This window comes from Capra hircus, chromosome 19, assembly GCF_001704415.2.
Source record: "Capra hircus breed San Clemente chromosome 19, ASM170441v1, whole genome shotgun sequence".
In the NCBI taxonomy this organism is placed as follows: domain Eukaryota; kingdom Metazoa; phylum Chordata; class Mammalia; order Artiodactyla; family Bovidae; genus Capra; species Capra hircus.
In genome coordinates, this window is record NC_030826.1 from 23,479,195 (window position 1) to 23,504,809 (window position 25,615).

The following is a 25,615-nucleotide window of genomic DNA, read 5'->3' on the forward strand; positions in this document are numbered from 1 at the left end:
ACTCTTTCCCCAGTGTAGACAGAATGCACCTCTGCCTCCACAACGCTGTGGGTAGAAGGGCCTAGCCCCCTGCTGAAAGCCCAGGTTGAGTGAGCTCTGGGGGATCTGAATGATGAAGACCTCCAGAAGCAAGAGGTGCCAGGTGTCCTGGAGCCACAGAGGGACAGTGGAGACGGCAGTGGCGGCAGCACATGCAGAATAAAAAGTTGGGAGGCGGAGACTAGCGAATTGTTCACCTTTCCAGGCTCAGTTTTCCCATCTGTAAAATGGGATATTTGGACTGATGTCCAGTTTGCTGTCTTCAGGTTTTGATTTTTGGGAGTTTGCTTTCATGCCGTTTGTCCTTTTGCTTTTCTCCCAGGACCTTGATGATGGTGGGTGCTCACTGTTGAATAAGTGAATGCAGGCACCAATGAATGAATGCCTTTGAGAGCAGAGGCTCTGCAGGCTTCATCTCTTGCTCCCCGGAGCCTAACAGCTTACCTGGCATGTAGTAGGTTCTCATTCTGTATTTGCTGGATGATTCCGTTATGGGTCATCATGGTGATTAGCCCATCACATGAGGTGGAGGCTGGAGAGAAAGGCTGGGTCAGGAGGTGGGGAACACCCCTTCTCCAGCCTGCTCCCAAGCCAGTTTGGGATGTGGTCTGTGTTACAGTGGTTGAACCACCATCTGAGTGGATTCCCACAGAGCAGAGCTCAGGTTGGCAGGGCCAGTGTTTGCTAGTGGAGGTCCTTGAAGCAGCATCCAGAGGGGAGGACCTGAGCAGAGAGCCTCAGACTCTTTTCCCCTTTATTTTTCTGCTGTCTCTTGCCCTCCCTTTCAGAGACTGCTGCTTCTTTGCTAAAGAAAGAGATGTGAGGAATTCCCTGGTGGTCCAGTGCTTAGGACTGTGCTTTCACTGAATAGGACTTGGGTTCAATCCCCGGTTGGGGAATGAAGATCCCATAAGCCCAGTGGTGTGGCTGGGAAAAGAAAAAAAAAAAGAGGAGATGCAAAGAGGGGTGTGTGTGTGTGTGTGTGTGTGTGTGTGTGTGTGTGTGCGCGCCTTGCTGTATGGGCTGGCCAAGCCATGCTCCAGCCATTGAGATGACCGTGGTACACACTCACTGGCCATCGTGGGGCTGGTTGAGCATGGAGGTGGTTCAGGGCAGCTTGTCACTATTGCTGAACACAGTGTCACACACACTCCTGCTGATGGGGCAGTTAGAACCCGTTGCCCTGTAGGGAAAAGAATCCACCTTTTAAATTGGTGGTCCCCATTCTTGGGCTTCCTGGGTGGCTCAGATGGTAAAGAATCTGCCCGCAATGCAAGAGACCCGGCTTCGACCCCTGGGTTGGGAAGATCCCCTGGAGAAGGGAAAGGCCAGTGTGCTGGCCTGGAGAATTCCGTGGACTGTATAGTCCACGGGGTCGCAAAGAATCAGACACGACCGAGCGACTTTCACTTTACTTCCCCATTCTTGGTCACTGCACGTGGGCATCTCTAAATAGAGAGAAAGCTCATAAAAGGACCCAGAGGTCACGGTGCCGTCTTATTTCTTCTTCAGGAGAAGGGAGGGGAGGACCTGAAGGGGCTGTGTGCCCAGCAGCCTGGCTGGGGCAGCATTTCAGCCATCCTGTGGTTTGGTCAGAAGACCCCACACAGCCATCCCAACTCGAGGCTTCAGATTTCACCAGCTAAGAATTCAAAATCCTATTAGAAGGGAGGGGACCACGTAGACCAGCAGCAGACGCTATGTCTCAGCATACCTCCTCTTGGCCCCTGGGATCCCTAATGAAGCGGCTGGATCCACTGTCCCTGCAGGAGGGGGCGCTTGCTACATCCAGAAAGCTCAATCTCTCGCTGTGTCACAGCCCTTTCAAACCCGTGGCTTCCGTGCCCATCCTGTGAGGATTCCTTATGATTCCCTTATGGACATGCGCCTCTCCAGCTTCTCTTGGTGTGGTTAGCATACATTCTCGGAGGTGGCGGGGGAGAGCGAGGCCAGGGCCCAGGCGCCTATGCATCAAGTCTCTGCTTCCAGCTTTCCAGCCTTCCTTCCAGAAGGCCTGTCCCTCCCCGGCCCACCCCTTGATTCCAGCGTGATGCCTTTTTCATGCATCGGTTGAGGGCCGTGGTCACCGATTCATTTCTCCCATCTTTGACCACTACGTCTCTGTTTACTGTGGATTATAAGAATCCTTGAGGCACCACAAAGATGTTCTAGAAGCTTCTGAGGCTGCCCCATCTCCATCAGCCCTTCTCCCACACACCCAGAGCATCTGCTGAGTTTGCTGGGGTTGCCAAGGATGGGGCGGGGGGTTTGAAGTTTTGGGGGTTAGAAAGCTAATCAGTTCAGCTCACATTTACTGGGCACCTGTAATCAAAGCCCAGTGCTGGGCCCTGGGGCTGGTGGGGAAGTAAAGATGAAAAAGACTCCTCCTTTCCACTGCAGGGAGCTTGGGTTTGATCCCTGGTCAGGGAACTAAGATCCCACATGCTGTGCAGCAAGGCCCCCCCCGCCAAAAAAATGAATGACAGTCTCTGCTCATGAAAACTTATAGTCTCATAGGGAGACAGACAGACAGTTGCAATGAGATTTGACAAGTGCTAGCACAGATTTCTCAGAGAGGATGGAGGGGGCTTTCTGGAGCTTCGTGGTACCTCAGCCATCTCCGATGGTGAGTGAGGTCAGCTCCCCAAGCAGCAGCACCAGCCTGCGGGTAGTGAGGTGTGAATGGCGTGGGCTGGGAGGAACCTGAGTGCTGTTATTGCACCAGACGGATCACTGGGCGCTGGTTCGGGGACAGACTGGGCCAAGTCCGGGAGTGTGGGAAGGCTGTGTGGCTGGCTGGGCTTGCCTCTTTGGGTGGCCAGGAGCCGTAGAAAGACCCAGGCAGGGGAGTAACGTGGCCGCATTTGAGTCTGAAGGCCCTGCTGGCTGCCATCTGCTGACCCATTGGAGAGATTGGAGGCTGGAGCTGGGCCAGTGGGGTTGGAGAGGTGGGGACAGATTGGAGAGCCCCCGAGGAGGTGGACTTCCCACCCTGGAGTTGCTTTGGATGTGGGAGGTGAGGGCCAGGGAAGCTGTCGAGGTGAAGCCTCAAGTTTCTCAGCAAGCCCTTGAGTGGATGTTGGTCCCGTGTATGGGGATGGGGGAATTTGGGCAGCTAGGGATGGAGGGAGAGAGTAAGGCTTTTGTAAACAACGGTACCTATCTTTGGCTGCCCTGGGCCTTCGTCACTACTCGCAGGCTCTCTCTTCTTGTGGTGCGTGGCTTCTCTCTTGCGGAGCACAGGCTCTAGGTGTGCGGGCTTCAGTATTTGTGGCTCGTGGGCGTCCTTGCTCTGCACGTGGGATCTTCCCTGGCCAGGGATGGAACCTGAGTATCCATCCTGCCCTGACTCAGGTATTCTTAACCACTGGGCCACCAGAGGAGTCCGAGAGTAAGACTCTGCATATACAGCCTCTGTCCCTCCTTTCCCTTCTCCCCTCCCAGGCAGCTGGATTAAGTCCCGACCTTTAAGCCTACCTGCCCCGCCCCCGCCCCCGCCCAGAGAAGGGCGTGGAGGAGAAAAGCAGCATTTGAGGGGTGCTGGAGCTGGTGGGGGGCCAGGGAAGCGGGCTGGGCAGTGCCCTCTCCCTGGCCTTGCAGGCAGAGCTGGTGGTGGTCCTGGACTCCTCTCTGCCCCAGCCCCTGTGCACCAGGTGTACCTCTGGCAGGGGAGCACGAAGTGAGCGCTAGTTGGTTCCACTGCACTTGTCACCGACAGCTGGCCACACGGGGAATGCAGGGAAACCGCTTGCAGACACGTTCCAGGTGGCGCGGAGAGGAACATCCCCGTTTCTGTCTCAAGCATCAGCTCTGGTCTGTTGATTCTTTAGGCTATTCCCCGGGACTGAGAACGACGCTGGCTGTGTAGGTGTGTGTGGGCATGTGTGCATGCTTGCCGTGCAGGTGGACATGAGCTTTGAGGGCCCGTGTGGGAGACTGTGTGGTGCCTTTTTTGGCTTTAGCGAGTTCCTATGGTAACCACGAACATGCCTGTTTTGGGATCTGGAGTCGTGGGGCGTGAGTGGCTACAAGGAGAACCAGGCAGGCGGGTGCTTAGCTGGCATTTGGGCTGTGGCCTGATTTCATTGCCAGGCACGAGGGAAGCACCTGGAGGTGCCGTTTGCCAGGCAGCAAGGTCTGCAAACCCTGGGGTGATTTGTGTGCTCCTGGCCCTCCTCCGGGCAGGTCCCCACCATGCCCAGGAAACCCTGGTGAGTCCCTATTCTGATTTCTTGATGGGCATGCAGCTCCCTGGGTCTTGACCAGGTCTGGTGGGCTATCTGATGACGGGCAGCAGAGAGCCAGCTGGCAGCTCTGGCCAGTAGATACTGGACACTGGGGCTCTTCTGAGATGGGTGTGGGAAGGCGGGCAGGAGGGGCTCTGCTTATTCCCTGGGCCCCGTTGCGGGTGTTTTCCGTGTGGCTGGCGAGCTGAATGGTGCTTGTTGATCTCGTGGGACAGGGCTGACGGGGACAGGGGCAGGGATACAGGGGAGCAGGATGCAGATGGGGCACCCCGAGACCTGCCAGCCCAGCTCCAACCATCCTGGGGGCTTCCCCTCACCCCATTCAGCTCCCTGAAAGTCCTTGTTGAGCCCCAGGGCTCTGGCCATGCCCTTGACCTTCCTCAGAGGCCTGCTGGCCTGTCCTGGATGGGAAGACCCTGAGTCCCGAGGGGAGGAGGCTGGGGGACTCTGCCTGGGTCACCAGCAGTCGGACCTGGCCAAGGCTGGGGGAGATTTGCTCCCACTGGGCTTTGACGAGAGGCTCTGGTGCCCACCCTGCGTGTCCTTGCTTCCTGTCTGCACACTGCGCGCTGTGGGGTTGGTCAGGACCCCCTGCATCCCCTTGGAGGGGCTGCTGATGGATGGGTGCCCGGGAGGCACTCAGGGGTGTCTGGAGGCGGGGGGCGCTGCCTGCTTCTCTCGCCTTCCTCCTGCTGGTTCCTCTGGGGCTGGGAGCAGGGAGTGGGGATGGGGGGGTCAGGAGGGGATGGAGATGTGCCCCCTGGCTTGTGCTAGGAGGCCCCTTCAGGAGCTGCTGCTCCTCCTGCCTCTGAGGGGTCCCTGGGTGAGGCTGTGCTGGGGATGGGGGCCATGTGGCAGGGGTTGCTGGGTCTCACTGGGGGGCTGTAGTCCTGGTGAAGGGCAAGGGGAGCAAGGAATTAGACATTCTATGCTTTTTCCTGACCATCCTGGCCTTCCCTCTTGAAGGCCAAGTCCAAGCCTAATTCCCAACACCTTTCCTTGGGAGCCTTGGAAAAGGAAGACAGGGAGCCTTCAAGAGAGATCCCCGGCTCTCTGGAGTCCTTGAATCTTAGGGCTTGATTAGCCACTATGTGAATCCCTTGTGCCCCTAAAACCAGTCAGCCAGCTTGAACTTGATTACCTCCAGTGACAGGGAGCTCATTACCTTATAAATATGCCTGTTCTATTCCAATATGGCTCTGATTGGTCAAAGCTGACCATTATTTTCAGCTGGAATCTCTGTAACTTCCAATGCTTGGTCCCACATCTCCTGTCCCTAAACAAGGCTAATAATCCTTTCACTTGAGAGCCCCCTGGACTTTGGAAGGTGGCTCCTGTTCCCTGATTTTTCTCTTCCGGGTCATCCCTGGCCTCTTTGGCTCTGTTTGGGACTTCTCACCAAAGTGTTCAGGTTTTCTAGGCTTCATTTCAAAGCCTGGACAAAGGAGTTGGCCTAGGCAGCTTGTAGGAGCCTGATGGACCTGATGATGGACAATGAGAAGTCATTGGCTTCAACCTCCTTACTTACAGATGAGTACACGGAGGCCCCAAGTGGGGATGTCTCAACCTAGACGGCCCAGCACAGAGGTGCTGGGTGCAGGGCTAGGACATGAGAGGTTGGCTCTGTGCGTCTGTGCAGTGCCTGACTCCTTTTCTGCTTCCCCATCCATTCCTCCATCTTCGCCACTTGCTGATTTAGGACTTGGTCTTGTCTTTCTGAAGACAGACCTGATGCCTGCTGGGATCTGGCAGGGCTGGGAGGGGCCTGGGGGGAACAGCAGGCACACATCGGTGCTCTGCCAAAATGCCGCCCATCTCCCCAGACCTTCCACGTGACAGGAGAAGCTGGAATTCTGGAGTTTTCGGCAACAACTTGACAAGCAGCTCAAGGCTTAAAAACATAAACCACATGCGACCCATCCTGTAGGCCAGATGCACCCCACCTGTGTGCCCCTTCTGCTGCAGGGGGGTCAGCCCTGTGTGTCTCAGCTCCCTTCTCCCTGGGGTCGATTCTGTGATCCCTTCTCCCCAAGTCACCCCTCGCTGGTGCTCTCACCCCCTGCCTTCAGCTGTTGACTAGTCATTTCCTGCTCTGGCCCCAGACTGGACTCACTCTCAATTGACCTTTTCTCTCTTCCAAATCCAGTTCTTTCCCTGTCACTGGATTGTGAAGCCCCTGAGTCACGGGGGTTGGTCCTCTCCCGCCCTCCTCCTGGTTCAGGCTCATTATCTCCTGCCCAGACAGTGACAAAGCCTAATTACCTCCTCCTCGGGCCTCCGCCAGCTCTGACTAATTCATCATCCTCACAGCTCCAAGGAGGCCTGGATCTGCGTCCCGACCTTGTTAGTGCAGATTCCACTTGGACTTGTCCCTGGGGCCTGGGTTGGGGGCTGGGCAGTCTCTGGTTGTGTTTACTCCTCAGTGACTTCTCTTCCTGGCGTTAGCATCCACTCACTGTGGTCCGCAGCAAATAGTTGGATCCTCCGTAGCCTCCAACCAAAGTAGTGGTTCCCAAGCTTTTCTGGGAAGCTTAAGAAAAAGAAAAATTAAACTTAGGCATAAGAAAAATTCTTAAGTCCAGATTGCACTCAATTCCAGATTTGGAAATCAAATGCCCAGGGTGCCCAAATTTGGAAATCAATTCCAGATTAGGACTCAGTGCCAGCACTTTATTTATTTATTTAGCTCAATCTTTTTTTCAAAAAATATTTTTTAATTAGAAAAGTTTTTATTTTTGGCTGCGCTGGGCCTTCATTGCTGCATTTGGGCTTTCTCTGGTTGCGGCGAGTGGGGGCTACTCTCCATTGCAGTGCACAGGCTTCTCTTGTGGAGCACAGGCTCTGGAGTGCATGCTCAGCAGTTGCAGTACGCAGGCTTAGTTCCTCCTCGGCATGTGGGAATCTTCCCGGAGCAGAGGTTGAACCCATGTCCCCTGCATTGGTGGACAGATTCTTAACCATCAGACCACCAGGGAAGCACCTGGTCTTTGTTGCGACATGCAGGATCTAGTTCCCTACCAGGGATCAAACCTGGGCCCCCTGCACCGGAAGCTGGAAGTCTTAGCCACTGGACCGCCAGGGAAGTCCCACGCCAAAGTACTTTTTAAAGGTTCCCAGGTGATTCCAACGTGCAGCCAAATTTGGGAACCCCTGTCTGAAGGGATAAACAAGTGCAGTGACTGTCACTGTGAATATGGGCTGCAGGTGGGTGAGTCCCTCTAGCCCAGGGTTTCTGTTGACATCTGGGGCTGGAGGATTCTGTCTTGGTGGCTCTCCTGTGCCCTGTAGGATGTTGAGCAGCATCTCTAATCTCTGCCCTTGAGATGCTAGCAAACTGCCTCCTAGTAGTGACAATCAAAAATGTCTCCAGGCATTGCTGAGTTTCCGGGGCAGGGGTATAAGAGCTCCCCCAACCCACTGAGAAACATTGCTCTTGGCCCAGCCAGATCCACTTCTGCGCATTCTATAACTTTATCTATTCGGTTTTGGTTGCACGGTTGCTCTGTGAGGGTTTTCTCTAGTTGTGGAGAGTGGGGGCTACTCTTCGTTGAGGTGCACAGGCTTTTCTCTGCAGTGGCTTCTCTTATTGCAGAGCACAGGCTCTGGGCACACTTGCTTTGATAGTTGCCACTTGCAGGCGCTAGAGCACGGGCTCAGTAGTTGTGGGGCACAACCTAGTTGCTTTGCGGGCCTGTGGAGTCTTTCCGGACCAAGGATCGAATGCGTGTCCCTTGCATTGGCAGGCAGATTCTTAATCCACTGGGCCACCAGGGAAATCCCTGCAGCATCCTAAACTATGTGCAGAAGACAAAGCTACCAGCCAGTGAACCTCATCTTAGTGGCTAATCCAGGGGCTTTGGAGCCAGGCAGCTTCTGTTTAAATCCTGATTCCACCAGCTGGGTGACCTTGGGCAAGTTCTTTAACCGCTCTGTGCCTCAGTACATGTCTTGTTTTGTTTTCCTGTTTTTGTTTCTGTTTTCTTCTCTTGGCCTTTCGCTCCCTGCAGATGATGAGATTTGCCATTTCCTGGGGTTTCTGCCTTGATGTCTGCTTATGCTGTTCCCTGGGCGTGAGATGCCTTCCCGTCTCCTCCCCCACTGGTGTCATCTCGCCCATCCCACCAGGACCAGCTTAGATGCTGCTTGCTCTGTGAACTCCTTCCCTTTGAGAACAAAGCGCTCCCTTGTGTTCCCAGAGCAGCTGGAGCCTCAGGGTCATGTTTAAGCTCCTCCTTGTGTGGTTTCTACCTGTCTGTGTCCTTGTCCCCTTGAGGGCTGAGCCTGTAGGAGCCTCTAGGGTGCCCGGCCCTGGCTGTTTGTTGTCCAGGTGAGGTGACTGACCCCTCCCTGAGCTGTGAACAGGTGGGTTACCACGCTGTCATCCTCCACCCCGGGGCCTAGCGCATTCTGAGAGGGTGGAGTGGGCGGAAATCCGTGCCTGGCAGGCCACAAAGCCACATAACTGAATTTAGGAGCCCCGCCCTGGGGTGTGTGCGTGTGTGTGTGTGTGTGTGTGTGTGTGAGAGAGAGACAACAGCCACTACCTCTTTCTCATCACTGTGTCTCTAGCAGATGCCATCTGGAAATGAGCAGCTTTGAACCGCAAACTTTCCCTGGCCCGTTTCCGGGTGGAGGAACAGCCTCCCCCCACCTCCATCCCCACCCTGCCATGCCCTATGGGTCAGTCCTATGGGTCAGCTCCGCCCAGGGGACCAGTGGTCGTCCACCCTGGCTGCAGTGCAGACCCACCCTGGGGACTGTGCTTCCTGAGGCCTGGGTGGGGCCCAGGAAACCTGTGTCATCAGGGCCAGAGGTGGCACTCCTGATGCAGCTGGGTCTGCAGCTGTTTGGGAACTAGTGACATTTAAATCGCTCCTTCCTCACAGTACAGATTCAGTGGTTAGGTTCACGTGTTCTGAGTGATCTCGGGCAAGTTCCATAGCCTCCCTGTGCCTCGATTCCTTTATCTGGGGATAATAATAGTACCCATATGAGATACTGTTGTGAGTGAAGCATGGAGCACAGTGCCTGCTGCCTCGTTGCTGCTGCTGCTGCTAAGTCGCTTCAGTCGTGTCCGACTCTATGCGACCCCATAGACGGCAGCCCACTAGGCTCCGCCGTCCCTGGGATAGTGCCTGGTAAATGCTACCTGCCTTAACATTTCTGATATTGGTGATAATGGCCCTGGGCTGTGTGGATGACACATAACCATGTGACATGCCCACATGCATGTAAGCAAGCTGATCCCCACGGGCAAACCAGAGCGATGTGCAACCTGCTACAAGGCAGAGCCAATTCTGACCCCACAAATGGATCTGCTTCTTTGACTTCAACCTGTGTTTTTCCTTGCTTTCATTATTATAACCATACATGTGCTGCGCTCATTTGCTCTGGACAGGTAGCCCACCAGGCTCTCTGTCCTTGGGATTTTTTCAGGCAAGAATACTGGAGCGGGTTGCCATTTCCTCCTCCAGGGGATCTTCACGGCCCAGGGATGGAACGTGTGTCTCCTGTATCTCCTGCACTGCAGGCAGATTCTTTTACTGCTGAGACACTGGAGAAGCCCTGAAATAAATCCCCCTGAAATAAAAAGCCTTGGGGTACCCTGCCCCTCTGATTAACACATCCCCTCCCCGAGGTTGGCCATTCCAGGAGATATTTACAAGATAATGGTCTTTACTTCCTCAACTCCTCTCCATCGCTGTCCTATAAAAGAACCTGGCACTCAGAGTCCCGGTAAGATGGTTATTTTGAGACAGTAGTCTTCCATCTTCTTGGTCAGCTGGCTTTCCGAGTAAAGTCATATTCTTTGCCTCAACACCTCGTCTCTCAGTTAACTGGCCTATGTGTGGTGAGCAGACCGGGGCTGGACTGGATAACACACCCGGACCCAAGCCTGCTGAAGACAGACACTTGCAGGTGGCGGTCACTGCAGGCTCACGCACAAACACACGATCCCTTGCTAAACATACCAGGAGGGACGGATGTGTACGCGGGGCCCGGGTAATCCAGGATTTTATTTCATTCACACTCTGACATTATTCTTGGAGTTAGCAGCACCTGGGCGGAGCTCTGAGCTCTCAAGGTGCCCCTTGTTTCCATAGCAACCACAATGCAGTAAAAATAGGAGGAGAGAAGAAATGGAAGAGGACTGAGCCAGCTGTGAGGGGCATCCTGCCTGCTGTGGGCTTGGTCTCCACATCCTGGGCCACACCAAGTGTCCTGTTTTGATAGTTTATTTTTAGAATAACGGCATGGCAAACCTCTGAGTACTCAGGACCCAGAATCGACACTTGTTAACATTTTGTTGCATTTTCATCAAACCCTTTAAAAAAAAATTGTGGTAAAATATATACAGGGGCATTGAGTACATTTTGTAATGTTGCCCAACTATCACCACTATCCATTTCTGGAACTTTCTCATGATCTCCAGTTGAAACTCTGTCCCCATTAAACACCAACTCTCCATTCCCTGCCTCCTGCCAGCCCCTGGCAGTCACCTTTCTGCTTTCTGTCTCTATGGATTTGACTATGCTAGGGGCCTCATGGAAGTGAAATTACGCAATATTTGCCCTTTGGTGACTGGCTTATTTTTCTTCCCATGATATACTCAAGGTTCATTCATGTTGTAGCATGTGTCGGAATTTCCTTCCCTTTTAAGGTTGACTATTATTTTATTGTTTGTCAATGTCACCTTTGTTCATCCTGTCAGCAGTCGCTGACACTTGGGTTGCTTCCACATTTTAAGCGTTGTGAATGATGCAGCTGTGAACACGGGTGGACAAATATCCGAGTCCCTGCTTTCAGTTCTTTTCGGTTAAACCCAGGAGCTGAATTGCTGGATCATGTGGTAATTCTATTTTTAACTTAAAAAAAAAAACAAACCTTACTTTTATATTTTGGTTACACTGGATCTTCGTTGTGGTGCACAGGCTTTCCCTAGTTGTGGCGAGCAGGGCCTCTTCTCTCTCTAGTTGTGGCCAGCGGGGCCTCTTCTGCAGTTGCAGCGAGCAGGGCCTCTGCTCCAGTTGCGGCGAGCAGGGCCTCTTCTCTCTCTAGTAGTGGCGAGCGGGGCCTCTTCTCTCTCTAGTTGTGGCCAGCGGGGCCTCTTCTCTCTCTAGTTGCGGCGAGCGGGGCCTCTTCTCTCTCCAGTTGCGGCGAGCGGGGCCTCGTCTCCAGTTGCGGTGAGCGGGGCCTCGTCTCTTCTCCAGTTGCGGCGAGCGGGGCCTCTTCTCCAGTTGCGGCGAGCAGCCCCTCTTCTCCAGTTGCGGCGAGCAGCGCCTCTTCTCTCTCTAGTTGCGGCGAGCAGCGCCTCTTCTCCAGTTGCGGCAAGCGGGGCCTCTTCTCCAGTTGCAGCGAGCAGCGCCTCTTCTCCAGTTGCAGCGAGCAGCGCCTCTTCCCTAGTTGCGGTGAGCAGCGCCTCTTCTCCAGTTGCGGTGCGTGGGCTTCTCATTGTGGTGGCTTCTCTTGTTGCAGCGCATAGTCTCAGTTGCTCCTCAGCATGTGAACTCTTCCTGCACCAGGGATCGAACCCATGTCTCTTGCATTGGTAGGCGGAGTCTTAGCCATTGGACTACTGGGGAAGTCCCTGGGTTTCTTTTTGATTCCATTGACCTGTCTCTTGAATCTTGTACAGGCGCAGAGGTGAAAGAGAGCAAGGTTTGCTCAGGGAGTTGGTATGGCTGAAGTCTCAGGAGAGTGAGGATTCGTGTCCAAAAGGTGGGGGCGTGGTCGTGCTGGTGGGCCTGGGAGGTCAGACTTCAGAGTGTGTATTCAGTTTATTGAACTGTGGGGAGGTAGATAGCTGGAGGTTTTGAATCGAGGTCTGGAGGGTTACTATGGCTGCTCCGGTAGACCCAACAGGATCCTGGAAGTAGATGGATATGGCCAAGCAACTGCTCAAGAGAGAGATGAAGGTGGCGTCAGGTATGAAGTGGAATCAAGATGCTAGCAAGATGCTGCAAGATGGAATCTGGAAAATGTGGAGGCTGGCTGGACTTGGGTTGGGGAAAATGAGGGAGCCAAGGACTGTGGCCCAGTGTGGCAATGGGATGATCCAGATAAGTGTTCTGTTAATCATGTTTTGTTTTTTTCAAGCTGTAAAAACTTACGTGATGATGGTTTGATATAAAGCTATGTAGGACTGACAGTCATTTTAGCAAATATTGAGTTTATTCTCTGTATCTGTACAGCATGAAAGGGGCTTCCCAAGTGGCTCAGTGGTAAAGAATCTACTTGCAATGCAGGGGACATGAGCTCCATTCCTGGGTCAGGAAGATCCCCCGGAGAAGGAAATGGCAACCCACTCCAGTATTCTTGCCTGGAGAATCCCATGGACAGAGGACCCTGGTGGGCTACAGTCAGTGGGGTTGCAAAGAGTCGGACATGACTGACTAAGCAACAGCTACTGTGTGAAGCGCTCCTTTATGCATTATCTCGACCCTCTCCCGAGCCCCATAAGATGTGTGCTCTGATTCCTATTGCACAGATGGAGAAAAGTAGCCTCTGAAGCAAGAAAACTTGCTTCAGGTCATACAACTGGCAGCCTGGGACTGGGGCCAGGTTCATCTGTCTCCAAACCCTTGGTTGTGCCTGCAGTCAAAAGGCAAAAAAGTTCCTGGGGAGCTCTTCAGTCATGTGGGGTCCAGATCTTCCAGGATTGGGATGTGCAGCATTCTGGAAGCAGGGAGCCCTGCCTGGTACCCACCGTAGCTCCAGGGGCCTGGGCCCTCTGTCTTGCAGTTGCAGGCATTCATGCCTTCCTCCTGCCTTCCCTAAGTGTGTCTTGTATTCATAGGCCCTAGAAGAGGACCCAGTTGGTCATGACTCTTGGTGGATGTGGCCAGAACCCAGGTCTAACCAGCTTACATGAAAAGGGAATGTCTTGGTTTTTGTAACTGAAAGGACCAGGGAGTCAATCAATCTGGCCTGAGACATAGCTGGATCCCAGGCCTCAAACAATCCTCCACATCAGTGCTGTCTAATATAGTTACATGTTGCAATTTAAATTAATGGAAATGAAGTACAATTAAAAATTCAGTTCCCCAGTCACAATATAGCCCCATTTCCAGTACTCAGTAGTCATCTGTTGATGGAGATGCACGGATACAGAACATCTCCATCATCACAGATAGTTCTGTTGAACAGCACTGGACAGACTCCCCTGGAGGTCGTCCAAGGGCCAGACAAACCCAGAGATTCTACCCAGTCTGAGCTAGCTCACATGCTGCAGAAATATTCCCAGACTTTCAGGCTAGAAGATGTCTGAGCTGCCTAAATCTTAGGCACTAGGTGGCGCCAAGGAGGTGGCCACAAACTGGATCTTTGGATCCTGCAACTGTCCCGTGAAGCGGCTCCTGCTGTTTTTCCCATTTTTAAATGGAAGAAACTGGGAATTCCCTCGTGGTCCAGAGGCTAAGACTTGGTGCTTTCACTGCCGTTGCCTCGGCTTCCGTCTCTGGTTGGGGAACTAAGGAATTAAGATCTCATGTGCCATGTGGCTTGGCCAAAAAAAAAAAAAAAAGGCAACTGGGAAGAATGCAAAACAGGGAGCATTTGTTGATTAAACAGAGTAGGGAAACAACGAAATTGAATAGGAAATAATGTATTGGCCAAACATTCTATTGCCTGAGCAGAAGTAAGGAGGCTTGACTAGAGAAGAAGAGGTAGGTAGAGACACCAGTGGCTCTTCTGGAAGGAACAGCTGGGGCTTTTGCTGCCAAGGTCAGTTCTGAGTGCAAATCATACAAAAGTGGACCATTCAGACCTGATGGGGCCTCTCGAATGGGGGAGGCAGACAGGAGCTGAATGAGAAATCCAGGTGGCCTCATATAATGCCCAGATTTGCAAAGGAAACAAGAAGAGTGAGGTGGTGGGGGTGGGGCACAGGGGGCTACTTTAGGTGGGGGTCAGGAGCAGCCTCTCCGTAGAAGTGACGTTTGAGCAGAGACCTGAAGAAAGAGAAGGAGCCAGCCGTGAGATATCTGGGGTAGAGGCATTCCAGATGGTGGGCTGCTGCTGCTGCTAAGTCGCTTCAGTCATAGCTGACTCTGTGCGACCCCATGGACTGCAGCCTACCAGGCTCCTCCATCCATGGGATTTACCAGGCAAGAGTGCTGGAGTGGGGTGCTATTGCTTTCTCCGCCAGGTGGTGGGAAGAGCAGGTAAAGAGGCCTTGAGAGGGAACAGGCTTGGCAAAGGTGAAATGAGGAAGCAAGAGGGTCAGGGAATGGGATGGGGAGTTTGCCCCCTCCCAGATGGGGACACACAGTTCTCCCCAACACCAGCAGGTGGCGCTGTTAGCCCAGCGCTGCCAGCTCTTGGGTGTGGCGAGTGGGGCAGGTGCTTTGACTTCAGGTTTGTACAATAATTTAGGAACGTGCACCCCTGCCCTCTGGGGAAACGTAGGTGGATGCATGTGGGTGCCTGGCCAGGACCAGAAGACCAGGTGGCCAGAATCACCAGGAGGTTCTGCTCCCTTGGCTGGATCGCTGTCAGTGTTTCTTTGCTCGTCTCTCATTGCTGTCCTCTGGGTATCTGCCTCATTTCCCTTTGTTTCTCTGTCTTGCTCTCCCAGCCTCTGCTCCTCCTCTCTCCCGTCGTCGCTCCCTGGTGCAGCTGGTTCTTGTCTCAAAGATTAATTACTCGCTTTCCTGAGGGTAGCTCTGGTGAAGGGCGCGTGAGGAGGAGTCAGGAGAATGTTCCTCATCTCCCTGCCTGCCCCTCCTTCCTGGGGCTTCAGTTCTCCAGGGCAGGCCAGAACTTGGCTGATGAACCTCATCAAAGGGATCCCACCTTCCAGTGCCAGGCCCGGCTTACCTCCAGCAAGCAGCCCTGGCCTCACATCATTGCTGACAGTGGGAACCAAGGCTTGAGTTGCAACTGGAGATCTGGACAGCAAAGCATAAGACAGCGAAAGGGCAGTCCCCACAGGGGCTTTTATGATGCATCATTTTAGTTGGCAAAGGTAAAGCATCTCCCTTACCCCCATTAGGGCATGCTCTCTGAGTTATTTCTCAGTGGAGACTGAGCTGGTTGCAGCCTGGAGTTGACCTCCTGGTTGTCATTGTCAGGGTGAAGACTATTGGGTGAGCTCAGTGGTTAAGAGCTTAGTGTCTTAAAGCTTCCTGTTGGGTGGGACGTCCAGCTGTGTACCTTACCATGGGCCCTCCAGCCAAATGCTTAATCTGTCCGTTGGCTTAATCTTTCTGTCTGTTGGCTGCTTCATCTGTAAAATGGGAACAATAATAGTAACACCATGTAGGTTGTCATGAGGGTTGAGTCAGCGTGTGTAAAGTGCTGCCACACACATGATACATGCAGTGGAATTACTTGCTCTCATAACACATCACTTTAATAATTGACTGTATTTTACTTACAGCATATTATTTATTGATAGTAATATAATAACAGCAGTGGAATAGTAATGTATTATTAGTGTGATACATAGGGCTGGGGCTCAGTAGTGGTGGCTCCTGGGCTTAGTTGCTCCACAGCATGTGGGATCTTCCCGGAACAGGGACCAAGCCCACGTCTCCTGCATTGGCAGGTGGATTCTTTGCCACTGAGCCACCAGGAAAAGTTTCTTGGCACGTGCGAGATACATTTCCTTAGGAGTAGTTCTTGGAATGGAATAACTGACCCTTTAGGCCTGAATTTCTGTTTTTATGACTATTGCTAATTGTTTCCACAATACAATCTAATGTGCTGTGGTTATCTGACTAGTCTATTTGTTTCTTTATAATTTATTTTGAATAGTAGATGTGTTTATGTGTATTTGGTTCAGAAACCAAAGTGATTAAAAATTATGTATGGTGAGAATGTTTGCTCTCACTCCACTCCACCCTGACACCTCCTTCTTAAATCCACTTACCAGGTTCTTCCCAGTGCTTCTGTATTCCTATATTATACGAACATTTATTCTTCTTATCTCATTCCTTTTACATGGGAAGTAATATCCCACACAATATGGTCTCACATCTTCCTTTTATCACTGGAGCTCTTTCTGTATCCATCTGTTGAAAGCCTCTTCCTCCATCTCCTTTCTTTTATAACTCTGTAGCATTTCACTCTGTAGATTTACTTTTAGAAATTGGTGATTCTTTTGAGAAATTTAATTTTACATCACACAAGCAACATAAGAATATATTTTCTTTAAAAAACCGAAATCAGAACATCAATGATACAATTTCCAGGCAAGGGGAGAGATAAATTAGGAGTTTGGGATTAACATATACACACTAGAACATATACTACACACATTAACACACTATTATATATAGAAGAGATAAACAGCAAGGACCTACTGCATAGCACAGGGAACTATACCCAATATCTTATAAAAGGCTATATATAAATATGTATAGGTATAACCGAATCACTTTGCTGTACAGTTGAAACTAACAGAAATTGTAAGTTAACTATACTTCGATTAAAAATATGTTACAAATAAAGATGCAGTCTCCTGTGGCCACAATGCCAGTTGCTTCTTCTCCTCATAGTAGCCACGACTCAGAGTTCGATACATACTTTCTAAATATTTTTGCATGTGTCTTAAGTAATGGTTGATGTCCATATATACATATTTGGCTCATTCCTTCCAAGCATTGTATAGTATCTAGCTTTGAGTATATCCCATGTGCTTAGCAGTCTCTGTTCTAAATGGTTGCTTCTGATATTATTTACTCTTTACAGAAAGTGCCGGAACAGCCCGGCACTCACCTCTACACCCACATGCGAGTGTTTGTCTAGATTTGAATGAATCTTCGCGGTGACCTTGCTGGGTGATGGGGTGGGTGACTTTTTATTTTAATCATGCTGCTAAATTGCTCTCCGGTTTCTGTTCCCACCACCAGTAGGCATGTGCTTCTTGGGTGAAACATCCTCTTTGTTGTGACTGCGTTTTTCTGATTGCTCACCCCTAAGTTTCTCCAGCTGTGTTGCCTGTGACACCCTCTGCCCCTTCCCGCACCATCCTCCCTAAGTCAGTGGACCGTTGCCCTCTGAGGTTCCTGCAGCCACGTGGAATCATTGTAGGATGGTCTTTTGCCGAGAGTATCTGCAGCCTCTCCTTTTTCAGGGGCTCCCCTGGTAGCTCCGCTGGTAAAGAATCTGTCTGCCATGCCGAAGACCCTGGTTCGATTCCTGGGGTTGGGAAGATCCCCTGGAGACGGGAACGGCTACCCACTCCAGTATTCTGGCCTGGAGAATTCCGTGGATTGTATAGTCCATGGGGTCACAAAGAGTTGGACACGCCCGAGCGATTTTCACTTCACTTCTCTTTCAGAAGCCTGAGGCTCCAGAGAACTTTATTAACCAGAAGGGTGGCTGGCACGTTGTCTGTGAGACTGAAAGCGCTGACTTCCCTGGCCAGGTTCAGAGGGGTTGGCCTTGTTTTTCACTGGTTCGTCCTTGTTAAGGCACGGGTTCTGCTCTGAGGGTCCCTTGGGCACAGCTTGGAGCCCAAATGCAGGTCCTCTGCCGATTGAACCCAGAGGCCAGTTCTCACTGGGCTGGTCCGGGGTATTGTTGGTTGGCCTCAGACCCCAAGGTCAGATTCTGAGTTTCCTGAGAGGCCCGGAACTGGGCAGTTGAGTGGGAAGGGGGTGACCATGGAGGCAGTTTCTGCCACCTACACCCGCTTCCTTAGAAAGGAGCCTTGAGATGGGAAGGACCATCTTAGCGAGGTCTCTGTCTTTAGTTCTTAACCACTTCGTGTCCTACTGCGTCCACCTGCATGCTCATACTGCACCCTGTGGGTGTACGTGGAATTTCCAGCCCTCGCTTCACAGCTGAGAACATAGGCTGGGGCAAAAAGGAGGTATGGGTCCCGAGCGAGCAGATCTGCGCAGCAGTCGGTTCTGCTGACTCAGGCCCATTGCTGTTTGCACACCCATCTCTGTTGTGCACATGTGTACAGGCATGTTCCCTGCACTCATACACGTGTGTGTGCACATTTAAGGACAAGTATTGGCAAGGGTGATGCGGCTTTTTTCAACTTTTTAAAAATATTTTTGTTTATTTATTTGGCTGTGTCTGGTCTAATATGGGATCTTCTATCTTTGTTGTGGCGTGACGGATCTTTAGTAGTATGTAGCATGTGGGACCTAGTTCCCTGATCAAGGATCGAACCCAGGCCTCCTGCATTGGAAGCACAGAGCCTCAGCCACTGGACCACCGGGGAAGTCCCTTTTTTCAACTTTTTGTTTTGAAAATTATCAGCCTATGCAAAGATGAGAAGGATTGCGCATTGAGCAGCTGTATTCACCCAGATTCACCACTTATGGATATTTGCACAGCTGTTCTTGCTTTCTCTGTAGAACGAGAGTAAAATAGAAAGTAAGTGGCAGACGTCATAATACTTCATATGTAAATTCTTCAGCAGGTGTCTCTCCCGAATAACATCATTTTCTGACGTAACCACAATACTATGATCACATGTAAGACAATGAATGTTAATTTACCAGCATAACTTAATAGATAGTCCATTTCCAAATGTTCCCCAAGTTGAAATGTGGATTGTATATTAGATTATGTTATTGACTTATTATTAATGGGCTTCCCTGGTGGCTCAGACGGTAAAGAGTCTGCCTGCAATGCAGGATACCCGGGTTCGATCCCTGGGTTGGGAAGAGCCCCTGGAGAAGGGAATGGCAACCCACTGCGGTATTCTTGCTTGGAGAATTCCAGGGACAGAGTAGCTTGGTGGGCTACAGTCCATGGGTCACAAAAGAGTCGAACATGACCGAGTGACTAACATTTTCGCTTTATTATTAATGGTCACTCTTTGTACTTGGTTATCGCATCTTGTTTAGTCTTTTTAAATGTGGAACAACAGACCTAGCAAAGTTGTCTTGTAGAATATCTCACATTTTATGTTTTTAAGTTTATTTTTTATTGGAGGACAATTGCTTTACAACATTGCGTTGGTTTCTGCCATACAACAAAGGAATTCAGCCATAATTATATATGTACATACATGACACATATATATGTATGTATGTATGAGCCTCCCGCCCCCATCCCAGCCCTGTCCCACTTTTTTAGATTTGTCTGAATTTTTTTCCCAGTGTTTTCTTTGAATAAGGTTTGATTTTACTGAAGAAAGACAAAATGAGTGACCCACATGCTGACAGTGAGGATGAAGGGAGAAATTCCTGTTTTATCTTCAGGTTCAGATTTAAGCCGTCCTGCCTTCCCCTTGAGTAGGGTTGGGATGATTATCGCCAAGCCTGTCGTTCGTGGGCTGTGCTGGTGCAGCCAGGTGTTCCCAGGGGCTCCTCCTGGAAAGACTGTCCTGTGGCCCGTTTTGGGGGATTGTCCCCTTGGATGAAGGACTTATCTGCTTTTTTTTGCTTGTGTAAAGCTATTATTTTGTTCCTTCATGGGTTTTCTCCCCCCATTGGGTAGAGAGCTCATATGTTAATTTTAACTAGTTTACTAGTGACAGAACTCTAACTCATACTAGTTTAAGAAGAGAGAGAGGAAAAAAGAAGACACCTCAAGGAATAACTGATCTAAGAAAATGGCTTCAGGAATGGCTGGATCCAGGTGGGCCAGACAACACCGTCACCCTGTCCCTATCTCTTGTCTCTGCTTTCCTTTGCATTCACGTCACTTACAGGCAGTTCTCCTCCCATAAGACAGCCACTGACTTTGGACATCCCGAGGAAAAGTAAGTTTCTTTTTATGGTGCCAACAAAAATTCAGGTTTTCACATGTTTGCACCGGCTCGGTTTATATGCCCATCCCTGAAGCAGTCACCTTGACCTGATGAATAGAATATGTTGATTGGCCATGCCTGGACCACATGCCCACTCTAGAACTTGGAAAGGGACAGCCCCGTCTGAACCACAGAAGCCATCAGTGGTGTCAGGGCACTGCCCAAGGGAAAATCAGGGCCTGTCAACCAAAACAAGGGGCCTAGGTGATAAGCAGGCAGAAAAGTCGGCCTCCCTTGGCCTGCCGACAAGCGTGGTGAGCCTCTGATTGACTGCATCATTTCCTAATCCCCTTGGGTCGCATCCTTTTCATTTTGGGTTTTGTGGGAGTCAGTAACTATGGAGACCACTTGTGTCTGAGTCTCGGCACTGCTTCTTAGGAGCTGTGTGATCCTGGACAGAAGAGTTAACCTCTCTGGGTCTCAGTTAACTCACCTAGCAAATGGGGATGATATTAATGTTCCTTCCGTACAGAGCTGTGGGCACCCAGGGGAATAAAAGCTGCGGATGTGCTTGTACCTGTCAAATGCTGCACTGGGGGGAGGTGTTTATCACCCCTCAAGGTGATTCTTGTGCTTCAAGGGGAGCAAGTCCTGCCCTTGCCCGACCCCTACCTGTCACTCAAGTGTAGGCCCCAGAGTCGGACTGAGTCTGTCCAGGGTTGGCCCTAGACAAGTTCCTCCGCTCGTCTATAAACATGAGAAGGATACTAACACCCTCCTCTGTAGGGCTGTCTAATAGTCGAGGGGACTCAGAGACCTTGGAGTTGGACCCATTGCTTTGAGGTTTCTCCTTGCCAGACTCATGAGCTGTGCCACCTGGAGTGGGGCTTTCAGCATAGGAGTTGTTGGTGTTTAGTTGCTCAGTTGTGTCTGACTCTTTGTGACCTCTATGGACTGTAGCCTGCTAGATTCCTCTGTCCAGGGGATTTCCCAGGCAAGAATACTGGAGTGGGTTGCCATTCCCTTCTCCAGGGAATCTTCCCGACCCAAGGATTGAACCTGTGTCTCTTGCATTGGGAGGTGGGTTCTTTACCACTACACCACTTGGGAACCCCCATCCTCTTATCCTTTTAGCCATGTTACCTGAATTTTTGCACCTATGAGAAGGCAGAGAGTGGGTCTCCATCTCTGGGACAACAATGCTCTGCCCTCCCCTCCGGCCAGTCCAGCTTGACTCCAGGAACAAGGTCCTCCTAGTGGGAGTTGCCCCTCACTTTCTTTCCTCCTCCTCTCCTTCCTCATTTCCAACAATATTTATTGAGGGTTAGAGTATATCAGATGGTATTCTGGGTGCAGGATAAAGAGGAGGAGGTGATGACATATAAGATAGGTACCGTGTCTGCCCTTATGGAGTTTACAGTCCACCGGGGCAAAGAGACCAAAAAACCAGCCAACAGACAAATCAGTAAAACCTCCTCAAAACCCCTCGTTAAGTTAGAATAAGTGCTGCAAAGGAAACAAACCAAGGGCTAGGTGCAGAGAAGCTAAGGGCTTCAGGTGCTCCAGGTGAGTGGTCAAGGAAGGCCTTGGCCACTGGGGAGGAGACATGTGGGACAGATCAAATTTCCACGCTGGATCATTGGGGATTACACTGCCAGTTGCTCCTCCTACCCTAATTCCCACACATCCCACTGCCTCACAGTCTGGATGGGTTGATTGTTTCTGCTCCAGGTTCTCTAAGAAGGGACCCTCATGAAGGTCACTGCCTGTCTTGCCTGGAGACAGCCTTACAGCATCCTCTTACATGTCCTTTGCATGACAGGTTTGATGGATGGTGTTCACATACAGCTGGCTGCTGAGCCCAGCTCCTCATAACCTTGAACCTGCTCTCATGCATTAAGAAGAAGAAAATAAGGAAGAAACTTTGGTCGTTTAGTTATTAGCTGTGACCCACGCAGCCTCATGACTGACTGAGGGGGGAAAGGCAGGGGGGAAAATGGATGGAAATTTGGAGCCTTTGGGAGAAAGGGAAATGGCTGGTGCAGTTTCTGCAGCTGCTTTGGGACTTGGAGGGAGGGGTAAGATAGTGGGCACTAACTGGGGTGCTCCCTCAGGATGGAGGGAGTTATTCACCAGAAGAGCTTAGTACAGCAGGAGTGATGCAGGCTAGACAGCTGGAAGAACTTTCCTGATGGAAAGAGCAGAAAGGCCCCAGAAAGCAGAAAAATTTGCAAACTGCAGACTCAGCCCCTCACCAGGAGGCTCAAGGCTTAGTCCCCAGCTGCGTGAAGCTCAGGGAATCTGTGTCTACATGGAAGATAAGCTTTGTGTCTGTCTTTAAGGCTAATGGGACTTAAAGTCACAGTAGGAAACAGCAGTTAACACATTAATGCATTAATGCATTAGTTCCAGAGGCCCTTGTGAAGCAAACTCCAGTTGGGGTTAGGTAGAAACCATTTGATTACAGTAGTCCATAGGGGCAGTTTCCCTCTAGAAAGGAGTATCCAACCCAGAGTTCTTCCAGGACCCACAGAAGCAGGAGATGAGACAACAAGACAACAAGAAAAATAGAATCTATAAGGAAACGGGTTAGTGGGGCCACAACCTATGAATTTTCTGGTTGACCAGGCTTGTGTGTGATCTGCAGTCTACACGATGTGATCTTCATGTTCTGCTTGGTACACACACACACACAAACACACACACACACACACAGTTGGACTGTACCCCACAGGCCTACAAGCCTTGTACTTGCCCAGCCTTGAGATGGAAGAAGGAGCCTAGAGTCAGCGAGACAGACATAGATAGTTTAACAGACAAGGGGATCCTACATGTTTGGAGCAAGGTCCTGGAGTGACACCTCCCTGTGTGAGGCAGATGAGTGCAGGGCAGGATGGCAGTGAGAGGGGGAAGTGATGTCTGGTTGGTTCATCAGTTACCAGGGAAACCGGCAGAGGAGCACGCCCATCACCCCCTTTGATAAGCTATTGTACAATCATTTGCTGGGGCCAAGGACGTGTATATAGGTGTTTACTGTTAGGAAGGTCAGTCATGTGAGTAGGGTGTAGGGGAAGCAGGGGCTGGTTGAGCAGGGGATGTACAGAGAGCACAAGAACAGCCATCTTGGTGGCCTCATCGTATTCTGTTCGGGATGTGTAAGATCTGTGTATCTGTTAAGTGAATACTCACCTGCTTGCTGGTACCCACGATGCTTGCCCTCATTTTTGACAAGCTCAGTTACAAGTCAACCTCATTTTACTGCACTTTGCTTTCTTGCGTTTCTTAGATATTGCATTTTATTAAAAAAAATTGAAAGTTTGTGGCAACCTTGCATTGTCAGATGATAGCATTTTTTAGCAATAAAGTGATTTTTAATTAAAGTATGTGCACTTTTTTTTAGACACAATGCTACTGCACACTTAGACTACTGTATGGTGTAAAAAACTTTTATATGCACTGGAGGAAACAAAAAATTGGTACAGATCATTTTCTTGTGATACTTGCTTTATTGCACCGGTCTGGAACTGAACCTGCCGTATCTTCCAGGTACACCTGTGTTTAGGACTTCCCAGGTGACTCAGTGGTAAAAGAATCTGCCTGCCAAGCAGGAGATGCTGGTTCGATCCCTGGGTCGGGAAGATCCTCTGGAGAAGGAAATGGCAACCCACTCCAATATTCTTACCTGGGAAGTCCCATGGACAGAGCAGCCTGGCAGGCCCTAGTCCAAGGGGTCGCAAAAGAGTTGGACACAGCTGAGTGACTAAACAACATTTGTATTTGGTTTCCCAGGGAGCAGTCACAATGAGCCATGACTCAAAATAGCACAGTGATAAAGGTCACTTGAAGAGCACCTGTGAAGTGCTTTTCATGCATTCTCCTTTAACTGATTATAACATCCATCTGTTAACTTACTAAAACTAACATGTAGTTATATTTCTAAATAGAAGAAAATGCAAAGACAATAATAAAAGTCATCATAATTCTAGAGATAAATGCTATTAACCTGAACATGCAGTTCATGTAGTAATAAAAACTGATCACTTAGTTATAAATAGAAGAAAATGCAAAGACAACAATAAAAATCATCATAATTCTAGAGATAAACACTATTAACCGTTTCCCCCTACTAAGAACTTTTTCCTTTTTTGGACCATGCCTTGTGGCTTGTGGGATCTTAATTCCTCTGCCAGGGATAGAACCTGGCCTTCGGCAGTGAGAGCATGGCCAAACCACTGGACCACCAGGAAGGTCCCTGGACTGTCTATTTTGAATAAAACCACCACGAACATTTTCACAGAAGTCTTTATGTGAACCACACATGTTCACTGGATCCTTGGAAGAACCCTAGGAGCAACACACTGTTGTTATTCCCATTTTATAGATGATCAAACTGAGGCTTAGAGAGGTTAAATTTCTAGCCCACAGCCACAAAGACAGTAAAAGCTGAAATCAAGATTTGAGCTCTGGTTTGTCTAACTGCAGGATCTTTCAGTTTTATTCCCTCACTGTGGTATCTTTCCATCACAGCTGATTGAAGTCATTAAGTCTAGAAACAAATGGGTCCTCCTCTCAATGACCTGTTGTTCATAACAGTTTTAGCTCAAGTACAGTGGGTGATATTGATAATGATGGCTCTGAGTCACCCAGAAAAGATTCTATTAAACCTGCATTTGAAGTGGGCAAAAATATGTAAGACGTCTTACAGAAATTTCTAGCCAAGGTCACTACAGTAAAAGCAAGCAAGCAAGCAAAGAAAAGTTTTGCTACTCAAAGCTCTGTTGTCTGGAATTCTCACTTAGGTGTAGTACGTCCTCTCCTCTCCGGAGGAAGCCAGACACAGAAGGCATTACTGACTATACAGAACAGTATGTAAATAATGCTTGTATAAGAAACCACTGTGTTCTTTGTAGAGCCAGACAGAATAGGTTTTTGGAGAACCGGTTTTCTGCCGGTTCTTGCTTTGAAAGTTGTTGCTAAGCAATGTTGCTAATATTATGGAAAGACAGCTTTCCTCACTTTTCCACTCAGCCCAGAAAACCTAGCGTTGGAAGTGGCTCCAGTGGTAGCAAGGGTTGGCAGGATTTGCTAATCAGTGAGGTGGGGACTGACTGGGGACCCTGGGTGTGAGATGACTGTGCTGCAGGCCACCCGCCCTCCACCTCATCTGCTCCCAGTTCTCCGGAATGACCCCGGGCAGCCTCCATGCAAAATCTACGTCTTTCTGTTCATCAGGAATTTCACACATGGAAGAATCCTTTTGAATGTTTCTACTGTGGGAAAAATTATAGTCATGCTATAGACATGCTTAGATTCATCGATTCAAAATGCCATAAATAGGGGCGTCCCTGGTGGTCCAGTGGTTGAGAGTCCACCTTCCAGCGCAGGGGACAGAGAGCGATGCAAGAGAGATCTTCGTCAACACGTTGACTCTCCTCCCAGCTCCTAACCTCCCCTCTCTCAGAACTCACAACCAGCCCTGTTCGATCCCTGGCCAGGGAGCTAAGATCTCACATGCCACAGGGCAACTATGAACCCCCGCCACAACAGAGCCCACGCAGAGTGCCTAAGACCTAACACAACCACATAAATAAACTGGGTTCCAGGATCACTCTTAAAAGAATTCCACAAATAAACCAGAAAGAAGTACTTTAAATACCTTTAGGAACCC

General features: G+C 50.3%; 1 protein-coding gene across 4 annotated transcripts in view; it reads left to right on the forward strand.

Annotated features, from left to right (window-relative positions):
• RAP1GAP2 (RAP1 GTPase activating protein 2) overlaps positions 1-25,615 on the forward strand; it is a 215,383-nt gene that overhangs the window by 41,586 nt on the left and 148,182 nt on the right. Inside the window, exon 1 of one of the 4 annotated variants that reach the window (XM_018064421.1) lies at positions 4,152-4,250. The exons of the other annotated variants lie outside the window; for them this stretch is intronic. Within the exon in view, the coding sequence (XP_017919910.1) occupies positions 4,234-4,250 (17 nt within the window). The 5' untranslated portion in view covers positions 4,152-4,233. Of the gene's footprint in view, positions 1-4,151; positions 4,251-25,615 lie in introns of those variants that run through there. 4 annotated transcript variants of the gene reach the window in all.